At 52.0% G+C, this 19,368-nt stretch overlaps 1 protein-coding gene across 1 annotated transcript; it reads right to left on the bottom strand.

The window, feature by feature from the left end:
- Positions 1-1,346: 1,346 nt before the first annotated feature.
- Emx1 (empty spiracles homeobox 1) lies at positions 1,347-18,108 on the bottom strand. Its single transcript, XM_028860194.2, has 3 exons — positions 17,568-18,108; positions 11,958-12,142; positions 1,347-1,904 (listed from the first exon to the last, which is right to left on the bottom strand). Exons 1-3 carry the CDS (start codon positions 18,088-18,090, stop codon positions 1,737-1,739), a joined length of 876 nt encoding a protein of 291 aa, XP_028716027.1. The 5' UTR covers positions 18,091-18,108; the 3' UTR covers positions 1,347-1,736.
- Positions 18,109-19,368: the final 1,260 nt, after the last annotated feature.

The following is a 19,368-nucleotide window of genomic DNA, read 5'->3' as shown; positions in this document are numbered from 1 at the left end:
GGTAGAGCAGAAGAAGGTACCCACAGGACCGTGGGAGTGTTCTCAGCAAAAGAACCTTGTGTGCCTGATTTCTGCACCTAGCCCCGGCAACATGAATGAACCTGGCTCAGAGGTCCACAGGGTACTCACCAACGTCCCAGATAGGAAGAACAGCACAGGCCAGCAAAAGCCATGGCAGCTCACTCAGGGACACCAGGAGCAATGTAGGAGAGGCCACAGGTCAGCACAGGACTGAGAAAGGGGTGACACTATCCTGCCTTGTAGCTAGAGTTTTCCTGCCTGGCACACTGCCTGATCGGGGAACAGAGCCCTCCTGGTCACAGCATGGAGGATCTTCTTGGATATTCACAGAAGCCACTTAGCATCCATGCTCTTCCCAGAGAGCAGACTGGGGTCAGGCAGGTGGCAGGGACTGCTGAGGGATGCTGCGTTGACCAAGTGTGACTGGACACCACTGTCTAGCCAGGAATTGATGAGTTGTGTAGGACAGACGTGAGGTATGGATGAACCAGAGGAAGAGGAGATGAGGGACCCAAAATGGAGACATAGGGGTTAGGGGGGAAAGGAGGGTGCTTCTGCAGATGAAGAAACAGATTACTCAGGAAATGGATGGATGTGGCTGCCAGGGGATCTTGGGACAGTGGTTAGTGATTGCCATTCATGTCAGCAGAGTGCTAGAGTGGACGGTTGGGGAGCTAGTTCATGGGAGGTGAAGTAGAGGCAGGCCTTGGTGTTGGTTGGGGACAAGACTGTTGGAAGTTCTCCTGGATGGAGGAAAATGTGTTAAGGGGGAAGGACAAATAGACCAACTAAAGGGCAGAAGGACAAGAATCGCTGGACCTGCCTTGCCTTCCTTTGTTGATGACCTCTGCAAGCCAAGCTCACCATCAAGCCCATGGACACCAGGTGTGGTGGCTCATATTACAGTCCAGCACTCAGGAGGCTGAGGCAGGGGATTGATGTGACTAAGAAGCCAGTTTGGGCAACAGAGTAAGATCTTGTATCTGAAAAAGAAACAAACAAACAAAAACAAACAAACAAACAAACAAACAAAGCTGCCTCGGGTTGTTCAGGACAGACACACATCTGTGTGGGGCCTGGACTTGGGAACCTCTTTAACCTATCCCCAGGACTCCTTCCTCTGGATTCTCCTCAGCTTGAGAAGCCACTAGAGTCTGTATGTGCAAGGAATCTCTGCCATCCTAACCCGCCATGCATTTGGAAAGACCCAGCCGAGGCGTCCCTTCAAGTTCCTGGGCCCTGAGCACCCTTGCTGATCAGCCCCCACTGTGCTGAGAACCGAGACTCACCAGCCCAGGCTCTACAGTTGAAGATGGATGGCTGTGTCATTAAGAGAGAGATTTTTATTGTTCCCATAGGGAAGGGGACATGAGAAGATCACTAAGAACTAGAGCAGGTACCTGGAAAATAAATTAAAACAGAAAGTCTCAAAACAAAGACAGAAAGAGACATGGAGAGCAGCTGGGAGGCTGCAGTGATGGCTGACCCACCCAAGCAGCAGGCTCTCCACCAGAAGGCTGAGCAGTCCCAGGCCTCAGCCAGCCCATTTTCTTGTCCCTCTGACAGTGATGGCCCCAGGCTCCAAGCCCTGTGGGGCCGTGACTCGAGGCCTCCCTGCAGCCTGGCTAGGGACTGGCCAGAGTCCAGCTTGGGCCCCCTGGGGCCCTGGCCAGCAGCAAGCAATACTCTGCCCGTGTGGGCTCATGATTGTTCCCCTAGTCATTAGAGGTGACATCAATGTCCTCCCCGTTGGCCTGCTTCGTGGCGATACGCCACCGGTTGATATGGTGAGAACCCTTCTTCTTCTGTTCGGACTCAGGCCCTTCCTCCTCCAGCTTCTGCCGTTTGTATTTTGTCCTCCGATTCTGGAACCACACCTTCACCTGGGCCGGGAGGAGGGAGGGGCACAGGTAAGAAACACCCAAAGCAGCCGCGATGGCCTCTACACTCCAGCTAACCTGGGAGTCAGATGGGGAAACTGAGGCTACAACAACAGGTCAGGATTTTCTCTTCCAGGCATCTGTGACTTGGCAGGTCTGGAGGACTGCTCTTCAGATGCAAGTGAGGAGGGCTGGGAAAGGGCTGGGCCAGAGATAAGGGCAGTTTTCCAACCTCTCTCCAATAAAGACAAAGGAGGGGGCGTGGCTCCCGGTCCCTGCAGCCACAGTGAGCAGACAGAAGAGAACCCTGCCAATATCCAGAGAAGATGCAGTCACCCCCAGAGGACCCGAAGCACACTCCACCTCCTGTGCTGGTCCCACAATGCCTCACAGAGACAGACAAGGCTTCACGACCTGGAGTTGGAAGAACATGGCCTGTAACAGCCAGACTACATCTAAGCTCCCAGAACCATCAATGGATACTGAAAACTCACATGCTGTCTGTCAGCCTTATTCATCCTGGAACCCTGTCCTAGCAGTACTGTGAAATTTTCCTACCCACTTCAGAAGTAGAACTGTGCAGGCCAGAGCTGTGTGGTGGGGTACCCTTGTCCCTCAGGTACCAGCTCCTTGGGGGCAGTCTGAAATTCACCCATGAACCTCTGACTTCCTTGGACAGACAAATATGGGGCGAGTTTTGTCTGAGGCCACATCCCCACACACAGGGTCAACTCTGAACCTCCTGATCCGACAGAACTGGCCCTTGTGACCCATCTAGATGCCGCAGGTCACACAACAGCCAGAAGAAATATTGGAGGACAGAACTGAGCGCCTATTTGAACATAGGGAGTCTCCATTTCCGAGCCGGTCAGTGGGAGTCTCTGTAAGAAGAAGGGTGGGGCTTGCGCAGCTGGACAAGCATCTTCTGTGATGATAGGAACAGGCCTGCGGTTCTAGGCATCTCCAGGAAGCCCCATTGAGTCCCATCTCTACCATCTTCCTCCTCTCCTAGCTCCAATCAGTCCTCCTTCCTCCTCCTCTCCCAGCATTACTGGGTGTCCACGACACAGCTCACACGTCCTCCCATGAGCGGCTCCCCATGCACTCTCAGTACTTCCACACCATGGAAGAAGCATGAGCCCACCCACTTTGATTGTACATCTCTTCCCTTAGCCTTGAGCATGAGCCAAGCCCAAATCCTTCTTGGTGCTAGCAGAAGAAATTGGGGTACCCTCCTCAGCTAAGTCTCTTCTTTCCTAGGTTCTTACGTCCCGCACCCACAGGAGAGATGCTTTTGGAAACCCTTGTTGCTCCAAGGCACCTCCTGGTCTCCTGTGCCGGTGGATCCTCTGGGTAGGGGTTGTGGGGAATGGAATGGCAAGTCCTGAGGTTTTCCTGGGAATATCAGCATGGTTAAAGCAAGCATGGGCTGCCTGCTGTGGCTGTGCAGACAACATGGGTGAGTTGTTTGTGTACCGTGGTGGTGGTGGTGGTGGTGGTGGTGGTGGTGGTGGTGGTGGTGAACAGTTCTGGCAACTGCAGTGATTGCGGAAAGGGGCTCTAGAACCCAGGGCTGGGCTGAAGGCCGCCCTTGGGGACAAGCACACACAGCTGCAAAGGCAGGCGGTGGCAGCCAGGGTGGGCCTGGCATCCTGGCTGTAGGATGGTTTCATGCCTAGGATGTGCAAACCTCACACACCCTTCCTCCCTGTCATGGAGGCCCTCCCAGGTTCTTCTCACAGTCCCAGCAAAAGGCCTCCACTGAGCCATCTGTCCTGCCACTAGGTTGGTGGTGGGAACACTGATGCTCAGTGCTCCAAATGCCACCAGCTCAAGGCAAGGAAGCTGGTCCAGGGAGCATCTGGCTCCTGGCCTTGGTGGGTGAAGTTGAGGGAGGGACTCCTTCCCTCCTTTCCAAGGCAGGGGTCACACTTGTAGCCTGTACACCTCTCTTCAGGTAGACGGGAAAGGCTATTGGGTGCTCTGAGCTCAGGACGTCTGGATTCCATGCCCACTTAGGCCCTGGATGGTTCTCAGCACACCACTGGCAGTCAGCCCAGCTCCTGCCCTCCACCCCAGAGCACACTGTGACTGTGCCATCCAGTGGGTGGATGAGCTTACCCTGCCTCCTGTGTATGACTCAGATCTGGATACAGGATGTCACATCCGACAAGTCCAAGTGGGCTGGATGCAAGCGGTTTCAGGTGGCAATGGACAGCACCCAGAGACAGAGGTCACTTTCTGCACCCCTCTCCCTTGCCCCATCCTCAAGTTTCCTTCTGGAGACTCATGATTACAGTGGCCTCTAGTGGGACGGACCTAGCATGCTACCCTTGCCTGGCAACTCTCTTCCAACGAAGAAAAGTGTCCATGGCAGAGCAGAAGCCCAGGGCACAGCTTCAGGCCTAGCACATCACATGAAAGAGGATCCCAACTATTTTTTTTTTCCCAAAAAGAATTAAGGTCGCCGGTCTTCAGTTGGTAGAGTACTTGTCTAGCATGTACCAAGCCCCAGGACCACACAAGCTAGAGGTGATGGCGATGTCCATAGTCCCAGCACGTGGAAGGTAGGGACTGAAAGTCATCCTCAGCTCTATAGTGACTTTGAGGCCAGCCTTGATGACATGAGTCCCTATTTCAGAAACAACACTGGGGACAAGAAAGCAGCTCGTTCCCTCTCCAGAAACCAGGGCACAGGCCTCTTCTTAAGCAGCCTGGCTGTCCTCTGCAGAACAGCCCTGGGCTGGGTATCCAGACGCTGTTTCTAAAGCCTGTAATAACAGGGACAGTTGTGACTTCGTAATAGTACAAAAGCCAGGACGCAGAGTGTTGGTACAGTGTACTCACAGCCCTGGGAGACAAAAATCTATGCATGGACGAGGAAGAACAGAAGGGAACGGACCCAAACCACCCGTGGCTTTTGTCTGTTCCCTTAACTCTTCTGAATTTTCTTTAGCCCATTACTGATATCAAGAGTTCTTCCCCCCACCTCCACCCCCGGATTAAATATAAAGAAAGGAACTGACTTGCCAGGACAATAGGAGATGACACCCTATAACCAAACCAGCTAGGCGACCCTGGGGTCAGCCCTTTGCTAGAGGGCAGAGGCCCTATAAGGCAGGCAGATCACATAGTGTGGCTACTAGCTCCACGAGAACCAGTTGCAGGAGGCCATACCTGTTAATATAGTCTCTCCACCCAGCATCAATATGTATTTACCTCTCTTAGCCCCAAAGACACGTGTGGGACGCTGGCTGGAGGCCCCACCCACCCAACTTGACCCCGGTTGTTTGAGGGAGAAGCTCCTGTGGTCCCCTGAATCCCCACTTCACTGAGTATCTCCCAATTTTGTAGTGAAGCCAGCTAGACCCTTCTGAGACTCCCCATTTGGGGCTGGATTATGTAAGCTGGGACTCTCACTTGGCCTTCAAGAGCCTGCTCAGGCAATCCTGGACTCCAGGGAGACAAAGACAAAGCAGTGTCTTCTTCTGGCTTTGGAGTTAAGGCCCAAGGCCCAGAGGCCTGTCCAGGTGTGGCCATCCAGTTGGACAGAGGTGGAGTGACCCAGCCCTGTACTGTAGGCAAGTGGTACCAGGGACAGATCTGGAAAATGGGAGGAACCATCAGAAGAGACCTAGAACGAATCCGAAAAGGGGCTGGGGCAGTGCTAAGTGCTAAAATGCAGAGTCCTTTAGTGGACATGCTTTTGCAAGAGGGTTTTTTGTTTATTGGTTGGGGGAGGGTTGCTTTTATTTGGTTTTGGTTTTGGTTTTGTCAAGACAGGGTCTCACTATGTGGCTCTGGATGATCTAGAACACCCTATGTAGACCAAGCTGTCCTGAGCATCAATTCTTAATTCTGTATTAATTGGTTTGGGAGAAACCAAACTGTTTGGTTAGCTTCTACGGCCACCTTAACACACCCTAGAATTTTCTGAGAAGATAATCTCAGTTGAGGACTTGCCTAAATCAGATTCGCCTGTGGCCGTGTCTGTGGGAAATTCTCTTGATGATTAATGTAGGAAGGCCCAGCCCACTGTGGGCAGAGCCATTCCCTGGACAGGTGGTCTTGAACTGTGTAAGAAAGTTAGCTGAGCATAAACCTGCCTGCCATCTGCCAAGCAACATCCTCCATGGTTCCTGACGCACCTCTTTGGCTGTGAAGTGAGTTCCTTGGCGACCTGTGTGAAACAACCAGTGGGCCTGCTACCTTCAAGTACCTGCCTTGACTTCCTTCAGTGATGGACCGGAATTAATCTGGAATTGTAACCAAATAAACTCTTTCCTCCCTTAAGGTTTTTTTTTTTTTTTTTTTGGTCAGGATATTTTAGAAGCAGCATAAATAAAACTAGACTAGATAGGAAAAATTTGTGCACAGGAGACTTGAAACCAGGAAGAGCACAAGGAAGAGAGAGTGGATACACTACTTGCTGGACCCACTGTAGAGAGGGCAATGCTCATCTTGAGTCATGTGGGATGAAGAACAAGAAGCTGCTCTGGATGGACCAACATACCACTTCCTCAGAGGACTGTACGTTATGGTGAAGACGTGTATGCGTGAAGACGTGCACGATGGAGTGAGCTTACACATATGTGGAAAACAGCTCCTGTTAGTGTTTCAGAGCTCACCACACTTAATGTCTGCTGTCTTGAACAAAGGAGGGCTCGCCCCAGCTTTCTCGCCCCTCCTCCAATCTCAGCCTTTCAGCTCCAGGTGCCTGTACACTGTTCAGAGAAGTCCCTGTCCTGTCTTCAGGACGTCCAAACGTCCCTGTCAAGATCTTGTAACTCTGACTTGGGAAGTTCTCCTTATGGTCTACTGTGCTCTCCTCTGTTTTAATTTAAGCATGTCTTCTTAGTCTGTCGGTCTCAGACACAGAAAGTCCTTAGAATAGACAGCAGCTTGGCGACATCAATCAAACCACACTCCAGCCTGCTCTCTTCCCTGCCCTCTCTTGGGGATCCGAGTCTTATCTTTTGATCATGTCAGCCTTCCTATGCCCAGAGTCAGCTCAACCCTCACTCCCCCAAGCCGAGGTCACTTCCAACTTGTCCACTAGCTGTAACCCTCTCTCCTCCTAAGGCATCTTGTGTCCTGCTCCCTCCAGGCATCCTGGATCCTCACCCTTACTCTGCTAAACTCACCTACCTCTCAGGTCTGTGTGCCTGTCCAGCACCTCTGAGAACCACTCTTACCTCGCTTAGCTTCTCCGTACCCCACCCACCACATAGGTCTTCTAGACTATCAGGAATATGGAAACACTTGAGTCAAGACTTAGGAGAAAGGATTCATCATCCCAGAGCCACAGTGAGTTCATGTCAAAGGTTTTTTGACTTTTCTCTAAAATTTAAGTCACTTGGATATCTCCCTCTTACCTATCTCTCCAAGGGCAGAACATTCCATGGCAGGAAGCACCCATCCCAAATGTCTGTGAGGAAAACCCATAGGTAGATAAAGCCTCCCACGATCTCTCTCCCTCCCTGCTCTCAAGCCCCAAGATGGCATCTGGTTTTGACATCTCTATCTCCATTTTAATTTGCCCTCTTCAAATCCTTGTCTTCCTCTCCTCCCATGTATAATCCAAACCTTCCAGGTCAGAAGCCTGCTGAGAACCTCCCATCTATCTGGTCTCCTCTGATCCCCCTCAGCCTGAGCTGTGACTGCAAGAGGCCTCCGGTTGCTTACCTGCTTGACCTACAGGTATGTAGCATTGCACTTAGCCTCCACCATTAGGTGAAAATTCTCCAAGGCCCAGGACCACATTCCTGCCTTTTCCCTCACAGCTCAGCAAAAGTAAAAGGCAGACACTGCTGGTCTATTCTAGGGGTCACTGGAACACTTAAGTTAGCCAGGGACAGCACTCATTCCCATGTGTCCTGCCCACCAACATCTGATGGGTACTGGATGCATTGGCCGGCATTTTGGTGTCCATGGAAGTCAGCCTGGAGGCATCTCACATGGTGAGCACACATTCTCATGGTGTTAGAGGTGCTGATCTGACCCAGGTCTAGATTTGCCAAGCAGTCATATGGATGCAAGCTTAAATGAGTACCTTCCTGGTCATACCCCACGGCTGCAGCCCAGCAGTGAGAAACAAATAAGTATAACACAAAAGGGAGAACTGTCTGCATCCCGAGTTCCATCTTTCCATCTCTTGGACGGAGCACCTCATGGGTCATCCCAGCATGAACACCACTCCTAGCTAAGCTATACAGCTCTGCACCAGGTAGCTCAGGCTACCCACCTCCCAACCCCTCAGGCTGGAGCTCTGCCAACACAGAGCTCCTCATCTCACACTTATCCATAGCCTGCCTTTGTACCAACAATCCACTAGGACAGTATGAGTGGACAACTGGAGGGAAAAAAATTGTGGGGAACAGCCAAGGCAGAGAGCAAAGGAGTAACTGAAAAAGCCTGACTGTGTGTGTGGGATCAAAACAATGTGCCTGCTCAGTTAGTACAAGTGTTTTATTTGCTGATTTGAGATAGAGTCTCACATAGACCAGGATGGCTTTAATATAGCTCAGGATGACCTTGAGCTTATGAGCTGCCTGGTTCCACCTCTCAAGTGTTGGGATTATAGATATACACCAGTCTGCCTAGCTGAAACTTTAAAAAAATATTATGTGTTTGAATGTTTTGCCTGCATGTACATGTGTACCACAAGCATGCAATGCCCGTAGAGGCCAGAAGAGGGTGTTAGATCTACTGGAATTGGAGTTATAGATGGTTGTGAGATGCCATGTGGGTCTCAAAATTGAACCTCAGTCCTCTGGAAGCACTGAGCCATCTCTCCAGCTCCATGCCTGGCCTTTATTCAGTACACATTCACTGAATATCTACTCCATGCTGGACGCTGTGCTGGATCCTATGAAGGAAATAAGCTTGACCTCTGCTTCCCTCAATCAAGATGCTCAGACCTATTGTTCACCATAATTACTCAGGGAGCTGTTGGAAAATGTTCCTCCCTTGGACTGCATCTTGGATGTCCTAAGAGCATCTCCTGGATATCTCTGTATTTTAAGAGCTCCCTGAGAGGTGGATGCAGCTGATCTACAGAATGACATATGGCCATGACAGATAATTAAGTCATAACAGCAAAATGTGATGCATATTAGGAAAGGGAAGGGAGACACTGTGAGTTCTGGGAACATGGAGGAGGGATCTCATACACACACACACACACACACACACACACACACACACAAATACAGAAAAGTCAGAAATAGAAAGTGGATGGCTAAGCCTCACAAATTCAAGGCTGGAGACGACTCTGGCATTATTTCATTCAGCCACAGCAATGTGACGACTGGAGCCTGGAGAGAAGTTTGAGCCAGAGCTGAGTTGACAAGATGATGGGTAATCATCGGCAGGTGTATGAAGACATTGTTAGTTGCCAATAGCTCTCTAAAGATGGATGGTGGACATACAGAGGACAAAATGGATGAGATAATCAACAGATGGGTACATGGAGGTTATTGTTAGAAAGAAAAGCATCTAATTTGGAGAAAACATTTACCAATTTGGGGAGAGAGTTTAATGAGTGTAGACAGATACAAGTTGCTAGATAAAAGACAGTTACATATGCGAGGCAGAGCACAGAGGCCTGACAGATGTAGGTATCATGTTAGAAACACATAGCAGGGAGCTGATTGGAGTAACAGATACTTGACAGGTAAGTTTGCATGTCGAATACTGAGAGATGGATGGCTAATTATACAGCGTGTGTCCAAACAGTAAGTTTCAAGGACAACAGAAAGGTAGCTCTGACGATTGATATTGAATGTGGCAGGAAGAATGTTGGCCTAGGGGACACCTAGGCAAGGCCTTTATTATGCTACTAATTTGACATACTACTTTAAGCAGAGAGAATGGACCTGACAAGGAATAGGAATGGATGTTACTTGAGTTCATGTAAGATACCTCTAATCCTCAAATAACTTTTTCCAGAGGAAGAAACAGCTGAGAGAGGTTAAGCAACTTGCCCATTGCACACAGCAGGCAGCTAGGCATTCAAAGTCACATCTGCTAACTTGGGTACTCTGCTAGCCCATCTCTCCCCTCAGGGCCTTTACCTGGAAAGACAAGGCTACAAGGAAGGTTATTCTCAGCCCCCCAGGTAGTTCTGTGACAGGGAGGGGGTGTTGTTCTGTAAGTAAAAAGAACTTCATTCCTGAAGAAACAGGATTAACTAAGAATCCTGATGGTTAGCAGGGCTAGAAACTCTCTTTGGTTTTGTTCTAAATGTATGTCTAAAATGTCCCATAATAAAAACGAAAGCAGCAACCAGCCTGTATGAACTGGCATTGTTGGAAGCTAAAATTGACAGGAAGCTAGATTCAGTTTGAAAGAAAATTAAACATGCTCTCACTGTGCTAGAAAATGGAAAGTTTAAAAACAATGACATGATTTCAACAAGTGCTAATCTGTGGGTGGTAGAATTATAAACTGTTTTGTTTTCTTACATTTCTGCAATTAACATTTAATAAATATTACTTTTTACATGAAGTTAATTATAAACACCATTCTTAAGCTGACACCTTGTTTTAAACAATAATTGTAAAGCACTGTTTGCCAGGAGGGAAAAGAGGTGTTATTTTATTAGCTTATTTTTTAAACATTGCTTTCTTTAAAATAGTTTTTAAAATTAACTCTGTTGCTTTGTAAGATTTTTTTTTTTTCAGTTAGAGCTGTCCACGAGCAACCCCTGAGAACCTACAGGTTCTGCAGTCCCGTGGTACCCTGGAAGGAGGTCCTGCTTCAATTATTTTAGGGGTTGCAGATATTGTCATCAAAATACCAGGACCAGTGGGTGAGATCAGCATAGGGAGCCTGGGGTGCATCTAGGGCTCTGTCTGCCCCATGTTATCCCAGAAGCGACTGGGAGGGCACAGCGGACCGCCCCCCCCCCAAGAGGGGTGGTTGAGGATTATATAGCAGGGGGAGAAAGGGAGGAAAGAGCAGCGGAAGGTTCAGTACCAGCAGAGAAGGAGCTGAGCGTCTGGGAGCGGGCAGGGTCCGAAGGCCTAAACTGGAAAAGAGTCCAGTACACCAGCTGGGGGAGAGTCCCTCAGGTGCTTCAGTCCTTGGACTCAGGAGTGGACCGAGCATTTGATGGCACTTCCACCCGGTGTTCATATGTGGCGAGGTTCTTACAAAAATAAAAATAAAACCCCACGCTTGCCTCCTTACCGTTCCCTAGACTTCTTTAATGTTTTTCCTTAAATAATAAATTACTAAACCCTACCTGGGAATTGTAATTATCCCCCCATTCAAGCCCCCCAACACCAATGCAGTTCACTCCCTCTCCCACTCAGGAGCCCTGCATCCTTACTTAGTCTACTGTCTCAGTTGCCAAGACACTTTCAGAGGCTTATGGCTTTACGGTGAACAGCGAACATGCCACGGTCCTCAGAGCCCTAGCTGATGATGGCCCGCGTGGGGATCAGGGTCACTCTCACACTCCAGTCAAGGGGCTGACCTCGACTGGCTCATTCCTTCTTCTGTTGTGAAGCTGACACTGGCTTTCTTTGTCCACACACCACAGGTGCTGGAGGTCAGCTGAGGTCTCACTCGCTTTGCTTACTAACATCAGCGCAGGCAGGGCAGAGGAGTCCGATCACCACCCCTACCCCACCCCGCCGTCCCCAAACACACGCGCAGACTTGTGGGTGCTGTGTCATTTAGACGAGAGACAGGCTAGAGCTCTTCGCGGCCTGGGCGCACTGCGGATCAAATTCCATCTACTACGCTTCTGGTGGGATCCTTAGTGCTGATTATAAGACCTGGGAGAGCTGGGCAAGTTGGCTTACGTATGTGATCCCAGCACGCAGGAGACAGAGAGAGGAGGATTGCTGCGAGTCCCAGGCCAGCCTGGGCTACATAGTGAGACCCTGTCTCGTTACAAAACAACACTCCTGCAACTTATCAGGGCAAGCAGAGAAGGGTTTCGGGCGATGCGACGCTGCAGGTGGCTTATGGAACCCGAGGGGTAGGGAGCCCTGCACCCAACCGCCCACCTCAGGCACCCTGAGGCTGCAGCAGGGGGATGCTTACCTGCGTCTCGGAGAGGCTGAGGCTGCCAGCCAGCTGCTTCCGCTCGGCGCCCACCACGTAGTGATTCTTTTCGAAGGCTCGCTCCAGCCGCAGCAGCTGCGAGGGTGAGAAGGCCGTGCGGATCCGCTTGGGCTTGCGTGCGAAGGGCCCGTGCAAAAGCAGCCCGTCCTGGGGAACGTCGCTCGCTGCAGCCCAGAGGCGATAGCAGCACGCGCAGGTACAGACAGAGAGAAGGGGCGCGGTGAGTCGCTGGCCTCTGCCGCGAACGCCCTGCCACTTCTGCAATCCTGACACGTCCTCCACTTCTCCCTTTTCCCTTGCCGCTGCCCTGAAACCACACTCGAGCGCTACCCGCAGGGGACGACAAGCAGAATCAACTCTTCAGCCAAGAGGCGAGTCCAGGCCTGATGAAGGCCCTACCGGCCCAAATTCAGCGTTGCCAGGGGAAGCAGAAAGGCCAAGGGATGACAGAAGTCCCTTAGGTCTCTTCCTGTGCCCTGAAACTCTACCTCCACCCGGACCCCAAAGACTGATTAACTTTTAATTATCTAGTCCTGAAGTGTCCACATCTTAGACCAACTATAGAGAGGACAGGACTGGGGGTCAGAAAGGTAGGGAGGGAAGAGCAAGGCTGATAGGTAGATAACTAGAAGTCATCCAAAGACCCTAAGGCGTGCTTAAAGTACTCCTACAGCTAAGTGCTCAGGCTACTACTAGCCTGCTGAAATGTCCCTGCTAGCAGGACTAGGCTCCACAGCACGCAGGAGGTAAAAGCAAGCCAGGTCCAGCAAGCAGACAGACCCTGGAGTTCTCAAATCTCCTTCTTTCTGCCTCTCCCTTCTTCCCTCCGGCCTTAAACACTGTGAAGGCAGGCTCCTAACCGAAGGCTGGAAGGAAGAATGGACGCTGTTCTCATGGGAAAGGCTCCTGCTTGCTCCCTGAGTAGTCCTGAGCTGAAAGAATATGGAAGGAAATATCTAGAAGCTGTCCTCCCAATATATAAATATATATATATGTATGTATGTATTACAGATATATCCATTTCCCTGTGGCTGTGTGTAAATATACACTCCAGCTTCCCATCGTCTTTTCCTCCCATTACTGTACAAGATTTCAGAGTGTGACTGTCCCTTGGCAAAGCTCCCACACTCTGCTCCTACACTGAAAAGGACTGAGTAAGACTGGGGTGGTGGTCAGGAAGTATAAAAGCCAGAGCAGGCTCCTACCCACAGCTCCAGCTTGGTGAACACCCCCCACCCCCCACCGGGCCCTCACACAGTTTCACATTCTCAGGGACTCAAAAAAGCTCTGAGACCCAGCATGCACTGGTTCTCACACAGTGGCCTGTATCAGTTCCCCTGACCCAACAACACAGAGTCCTAGATGGGATGTTTTGACAGATTTAGCTGTGGAGATTGACTGATCCAATTAATTTCTTCAGAGATGGCTACTAGGTCGACTCAATTGGACCTACTGCTTTGCTCTTAAGACAGTAATCTGGACAATTCAGACGCAACCTCCCCTTTCTGGAAAAGCTCTGTAAGTGAATCAGTCACGTCATGAGGTGCCCTTGTTAAAATGTATCTGGGAGACTAACTGTATCCCTCTACCGGTTGACTATTCCCAGGCTTTGGAGGCCTAGCCAGTCACCTGGGTTGCTGGGATCTTGTTTGGAACACAGTTGTCTGGGATTGGCCACCTGTCACCTGCCCATTTCAAGTGGTTGGGTCTGCATTACTATACAACAAACAGGATGAGGGGATGTCACTGAGGAGTGAAGGATGGACATCTGCCCCCTAAGCCATTGGTGATAAAGGCAGACCTAGGATCCTCAGGCCTGATTGAAGAAGGAGGAGTTTCAGTTGGGTAGAAGAAGGACAGTTAGAGGAGATCGTCTCCCAGAGAGAGTAAGGGGAGGGGGGGGATGAAAAGCCTATTTTTGGAGTGAATAAGAAGACTCAAAGTCTTGGGTGAGGACCAGTCTGGAAGTCCAGGGAAAGGTGAGAGATGTGGATGGGAAGCCTTTATTGAATAAATTGCTTCAAAAGCCCACATTATTCAGAGTCCAGGTAAAGCCCCAACTGGGGTTCCCTGTGGACAAATGATCCAGAGTGGGGTCTGCGGGGAGAGCCTGTCTATCTCAGCATTCCGAGGGTTGGTATCCGTTGCTGTCTGGTCTAACCTATAGCTCTATGCTGTAAAGTTGCGTGGAAAGAGCACTCAGGGCTGAGTAAGTGGGACGAAGAGGTGTGCAGGAAGTGTGGAACTGAGATGGAGTTCTGCGGCTGTGTTCTTTACTGGCTGGAGTGAGGAGCCGGGGAGTGTATCAGTCACCTGAGTGGTGGAGGAGAGTGCTCTGTCTTTTTAAACCCCACAGGGTGAGGCCTGTCCTGACCAAAGGCTTCTTGGCCTCCAGTCCTCCGGTCTTGCTTGGCTCAGGGAAACTGAACGTCCTGTTGTAGTGGTTAGCATGCACCCCAGTATGTGTCCATATACATGGGCTGAATCGTAGTCTTCCTGACCCAACTATGAAAGCAGCAGGAGGCTATAAAATTATCCAAAATATTGATAAACGATGACAAGCTATTTGATTAAAAAACCCAAAGCTTTTTCCAGTGAGAAAGATGTTTAGCACTAAACTAAACACCCGATGATATTAACCAGTAGCTACATGTTTCTGTAAAGACAAGGGTGGCAGGTGTCTTGTGTACCTGGGAGCTTCGTTCTTTGACCCGTGAGAAAGGGTCCACCCTTCCCTACCACTTCCAGGGGAGCCTACACAGTTCTTGACTGGGCCACAGGACAGAACAAGCTTGCCTGGGATGCAGCCTGTTTGGACTCAGCAATTTCAGGCTGTGAGAGAGGGTGTCCGTTTCAGACACCCATAGGAGAGGAACATGAACCCATCTTTCCCTGGAATTAGGAGTTAAGATGTGAAAATCCCCACATCTCTCTGCAGGCCTCTGCAAGGTGATGGCTGGGAGCTAGCAATGGAGATTCTAAGAAGCAAGCTGCGGGAGGCAGCGGGAGCGAGAATCCAAAGCGCCTTCGGCTGGGGCTCCAGTCCTAGATGGAGAGGCCGCTTTAGCTAAAGGCTTGGAGCCCCGCACCCCGGGCGGAATGGCCTGGAGCTAGAAACGGGAGAGGTTGATGGTAGAGTGAAGATAACCTCTTCCCTCCTCCTCCTGCTTGAACAAAGGCGCCTTTGGAAGCTAGTACCCACAACCGCAGCGTGTTGGGAGGGCTGGGTCTCTCTTAGTCCCCTTCAGATGCAGCTCTCCAGTCCAGAAAGTTCCTGATCTCTGGGAAATATCACCAAAACGACGCCAACCTCGCTCAACCTTCGCGGGTTCCTCCCGTTTGGCCCCCAGCTCTGAGGTCCTGACCGTGCACCCCGACTTCTCTCTTTGCTTAGGGGAGAAGCGGCTTCCAGGAGCCACCGGCTCGCGTTGCCCGAAAGCGCTGCGCACAGAACGCGGACACGGTTCCTTTTCGTTCTGGTAGGGTTTCGTTTCTTGCATCAAAACGGGACTGAAATGAGCATCGTGGAGACCCGGTTCTCTAGAAAACGCGGCGCCGGAGGGCCTGGGACGGCTCGGTTTTTAGCCCCGAGGCCCGGCGGAATCTGGAGGAGGCAGCAGCGTCTTGGGGACGCAGGCTTCAGGGCCGCCGGGTCTCGGAGTTGAAAGGGTCGGTCAGCGCCCATCAGACTTGCGAGTTCGCAAGCGCAGCCACACTGGAATCCTTCTCCGCGTCGAGACGCGGTTCTGGAGAGAAAAAGCCCACCGTTTGTGCAACTCCACATCGTATCAGCTAGGACCGATGGCTCAGAGAGCAGCGGAAATTTCCGAGAGGGTTTTGCGGAGAATGTGTTGGCTGAGGATCTCCGAGCCCAAAGCTGGATCTCTCAAAAGGCGCCACCAGCCCGGGTTGAGCGGGATCAGCGCTCGAGGTCAGAGGTGCGAAAGGTGGAGAGAAGGACCTGAGACTCCGGACTAAGGGCGGGAAAGTCCCATCCAGGAGGCACCTTGAGTATGTTGAGCCTCTTGAGTATTCCTAGCCTCAGCTAGGCTAGGAACCGGCAGCACCCTCTCCTCTAGGGCCCCTGATCCTTCACCAGCCCAGGTCCCTTCAACCGTGGGCTCACAATCTTTAAGGCTCAAAACTCCGACAGCGGGCATGAAGCTGAAGATAGAGCCCACCCGGGGATGAGAGTAATTAGCTAAAGCTGAATAAAACCTCATTTTAGTAGTAAGCATTGATGTTAAGTGGTGGGAAATGCTAGCTAAAGCAGCTAATACAGTAGGCGTTTTCCTTCCCGCCTGGGAAAATCTTTGAGGAGAAAATCTGCCCACCTAAATGCTTGCTGAAGTTATCACGTTATTGGATGAACGGGATTTTCTCGGTTAGTATGTGGTGGCCAGGTGAGACTGGGGTCATTGTCTGACAAACCAAGGCCCTCTCCAAATAGCTTTTTCCGAGGCAGTCAAGTAACTATAGTTCAAGCTTCAAAATTCTTTTTATTATATAAATAATTGTATCAAATATCAGATTCACCTTGGCCTGGCCACGTAGCCTTGGCTTGCTGTCAAAGTAGTTCCTGGAGTCAAAGTGCCAACCTTGTCTTCTTTTTGCTGCTGTTTCATGAAACCCTGAATTTACCCACGGAAACTCAGAAGCCTGAGGTCCAGTCTATACCAAAGTGGGAACTAAAGCAATTGCTTCAGGTATCAAGGCCAATCTTTTTTTTTCTTTCTTAATGAAAATAAAAACTACAAATCCCAGGAAGAAAATGGACTGCAATAAACACAACTCTCTTTTCTTTAAGAAAGTCAGATAACTGGTAGTGTGTGTGTGTGTGTGTGTGTGTGTGTGTGTGTGTGTGTAAGGCGTTTGGAGGGGTCTTAATTAACAAACCAATTGCGGTTGCAGACCCTGGCGGACTAAGACTAGCTATGACCTTAAAAGCCCTTTCCCCCGCCCCCCACTCCAGAAGACTGTCCTGAGCGTCTAGCAGCCAGTGGGCTCCCTGAGGAGGTCAGTGGTGAAGAAAGCCTGTTTGCTTTCTGCAAGCCTTCCCCACTTTAGGTGACTTGGAGAAGTGTGGCCAAGGTTGCTGAGAAATGTCCCAAGACAGCAGAGTGAACACACCACACTGCCCTGCTTCCCACAGAACCAGGGCGCGCATGTGGACTTTCTCCTACCCCGATGCGCCAAGAGTTGTGATGACCACGAGAGCGAAGTACGGTCACAGCTCAAAGCTCTGGCGCGGGAAGGGCGGAGGGCCCCGCACTTTCAGGGATGGGACCAGTTTGGTCGTAAAGGAAACTAAGGTTGGCCAAAGGAGGGTCAGAAAAAAAAAAAGCTACTAGGATGCTCCTGGGCTTGTGTCCTAACCAGCCTCATTTTTTTTTTTTTTTTTTTTGAAAGCGTGGAGGTCCCAACCTCACTTCCCGGGTGGGAGACCAGCACAAACAGACCACAAGCTAATCGCCTGCGCACAGCCAAGGCTGATCCCCGAGCCTTGTCCGCAACAACTTCTGAACAGCCCCGCCGTGACACCGAGCCTCTCCCGCGTCCCCGTGTCACGGACACAGCGTGGACACTCACCCTGGAAGCGGTGGCCGAAGAAGCGATTCCGAAGCACCCAGGGGTAGAAGTGGAGAGGGTCCCGGTGCTGGGCGCCGAAGAAAGAGTGAGGGGGTTGCAGCGAGGAGGCGCCCAGCTGGTGCGCCGGGTGCACTGTCAGCGCCGGGTGGTTCATGGCCTCGGGGAACACAAGCTCGGGCCCTCCGTAGAGCGAGCGACCGGCGCCCGCGGCGGCAGCGGCCGGAAAGCCACTCACAAAAGCCGCCTCGGCCGCACTGGGGTGAGGGTAGTTGAGTGCCGTGGGCCTGAGGGGTTCCTCTGAGGCTGCCACTGCCAGCGGATGGGAGCCCGCGCCCCCACTGCCAGGGCTCCCGCCCGTGCCACCACCATCCTTGGCCACCAAGGATTCTATGGTGAAACCCCGCTTGGCCGCAGGCTGGAACATGATCGCGGCCGCCGAAGCGGAGCGAGGTAGCGGGGCTCTAGGAAGCGCTCGGTTCCCTGGCGCTGCCGCCCTGCGGGGTGTGCACGGAGCCAAGCACATGCACTCACGCCCGCACTCCTCACCTCCCCCGCCCGCCCGCCCGCCCGCGCTCGGCCCTTGCGGGCGAGCCTGGCGCGGAGCGGCGAGGGGCGTGCGAGAGTCCTAGCACCGAGTTGAGCCACTGCGCACGGCCAGGAGCGTGGTACCCGCGGCCCAGTGGGCAGCTCTCGGCAACCGCCCAGGCTCGGGCTGCGTGTGCTACTGTGAGTCGCTTCTGCCGTCCTCCCGGCTCTCTGCTTTACAAGTCACGCCGCGACCGACCCCCGCCCGCGATCCTCCAGCACTGCCCGGCTGGGCCTCCGCGGCTGCTGTGCTTGGAGAGAGTTAGCGGGCACCTGCCCCGCGCTCGCCCATTGGCCGCCGCTCACCTGCCCCAAGGTGGGGGGCGGGGCGGGGCGGGGCGATGGATGGCGGGTGGGGGTGCGGTCCCCAGTCGGAGGCAAAAACCGGACTGGAACATTGGCACTCGATCTAGTGTCTCCCCTCCCCACCCCACACCGCTCTGCATCTTGATTTTCTGACTCGGCCCTTTAGCTGCCAAGGCAGACTGGTCTGAAGGGGACATCTGCAGAACTGGGTTCGAGGAAAAAAAAACATCAACTCTTCCAGAGTGAAACGCAGTTGAACCCACTCCCTTCGTCCTGGGACATCGTTTCATTTCTTAGGGAACTTGGATCCCAGCGTAAGATGGGTGTTTGGGGTCCAGCCTAGATACTCCGGAGAACCTGCTCCGCGTTCGCCTAACCTAAGGGAGCCCTCCCGCTGCTCGCCCACTACTGGCCTCAGGAGCAGTATTGTGAAGCTGTGGTCATGTTCTTGAAATTTCGCGTTTTCTGGATATTTCGGGGTACAGCGCTTCAAACGGGACGTGCATTCTTTTCACCAGGGGCCAGGTTCGCACCGTCCGGAAAGAAGCCGCAAGAACCCATCGCTCCGCAGCTCTCCCGCAGCAGTTCGCGATGCTCCATCCAATGCAGAGGTTTTACCAGGCCCCGGTGCGGCCACTGTCTCGCACCGGACCGCGGTCCTCAAGCGCAGTGCGATCTCGGGCTCCAGTATTTCATGACCAGGCCAAAAGGGGTCTTTGGGTCACTGTTTCCTAAATTGGAGCTGGCCTTGTTGCTCTCCTGCCTCTCAAGAGGACAGGCCAGCGGTCATTTGGTAACAGTGGCAACCTGGCCTCTTAGACATTCCTCTTCCACCTGCGACCGCGGGGCAGTGCGCCAATCTTCTCAGGCTACTTTCCATTGCATGCACTAAGCCCGAAGGGCGAGAGGG

This window comes from Peromyscus leucopus, chromosome 3 (assembly GCF_004664715.2).
Source record: "Peromyscus leucopus breed LL Stock chromosome 3, UCI_PerLeu_2.1, whole genome shotgun sequence".
NCBI lineage: Eukaryota > Metazoa > Chordata > Mammalia > Rodentia > Cricetidae > Peromyscus > Peromyscus leucopus.
This window is presented reverse-complemented; position numbering and strand designations above follow the sequence as displayed.

What these genes read in the sequence shown, in the direction of transcription:
- Emx1 (XM_028860194.2), bottom strand. Translation starts at nt 18,090, where the DNA reads ATGTGCTTGGCTCCGTGCACACCCCGCAGGGCGGCAGCGCCAGGGAAC. An exon ending in CTTCGGCCACCGCTTCCAGG is followed by an intron (nt 12,143 to 17,567) that starts GTGAGTGTCCAC and finishes TCTGGGCTGCAG; the next exon opens with CGAGCGACGTTCCCCAGGAC. An exon ending in TCAGCCTCTCCGAGACGCAG is followed by an intron (nt 1,905 to 11,957) that starts GTAAGCATCCCC and finishes CTCCCGGCCCAG; the next exon opens with GTGAAGGTGTGGTTCCAGAA.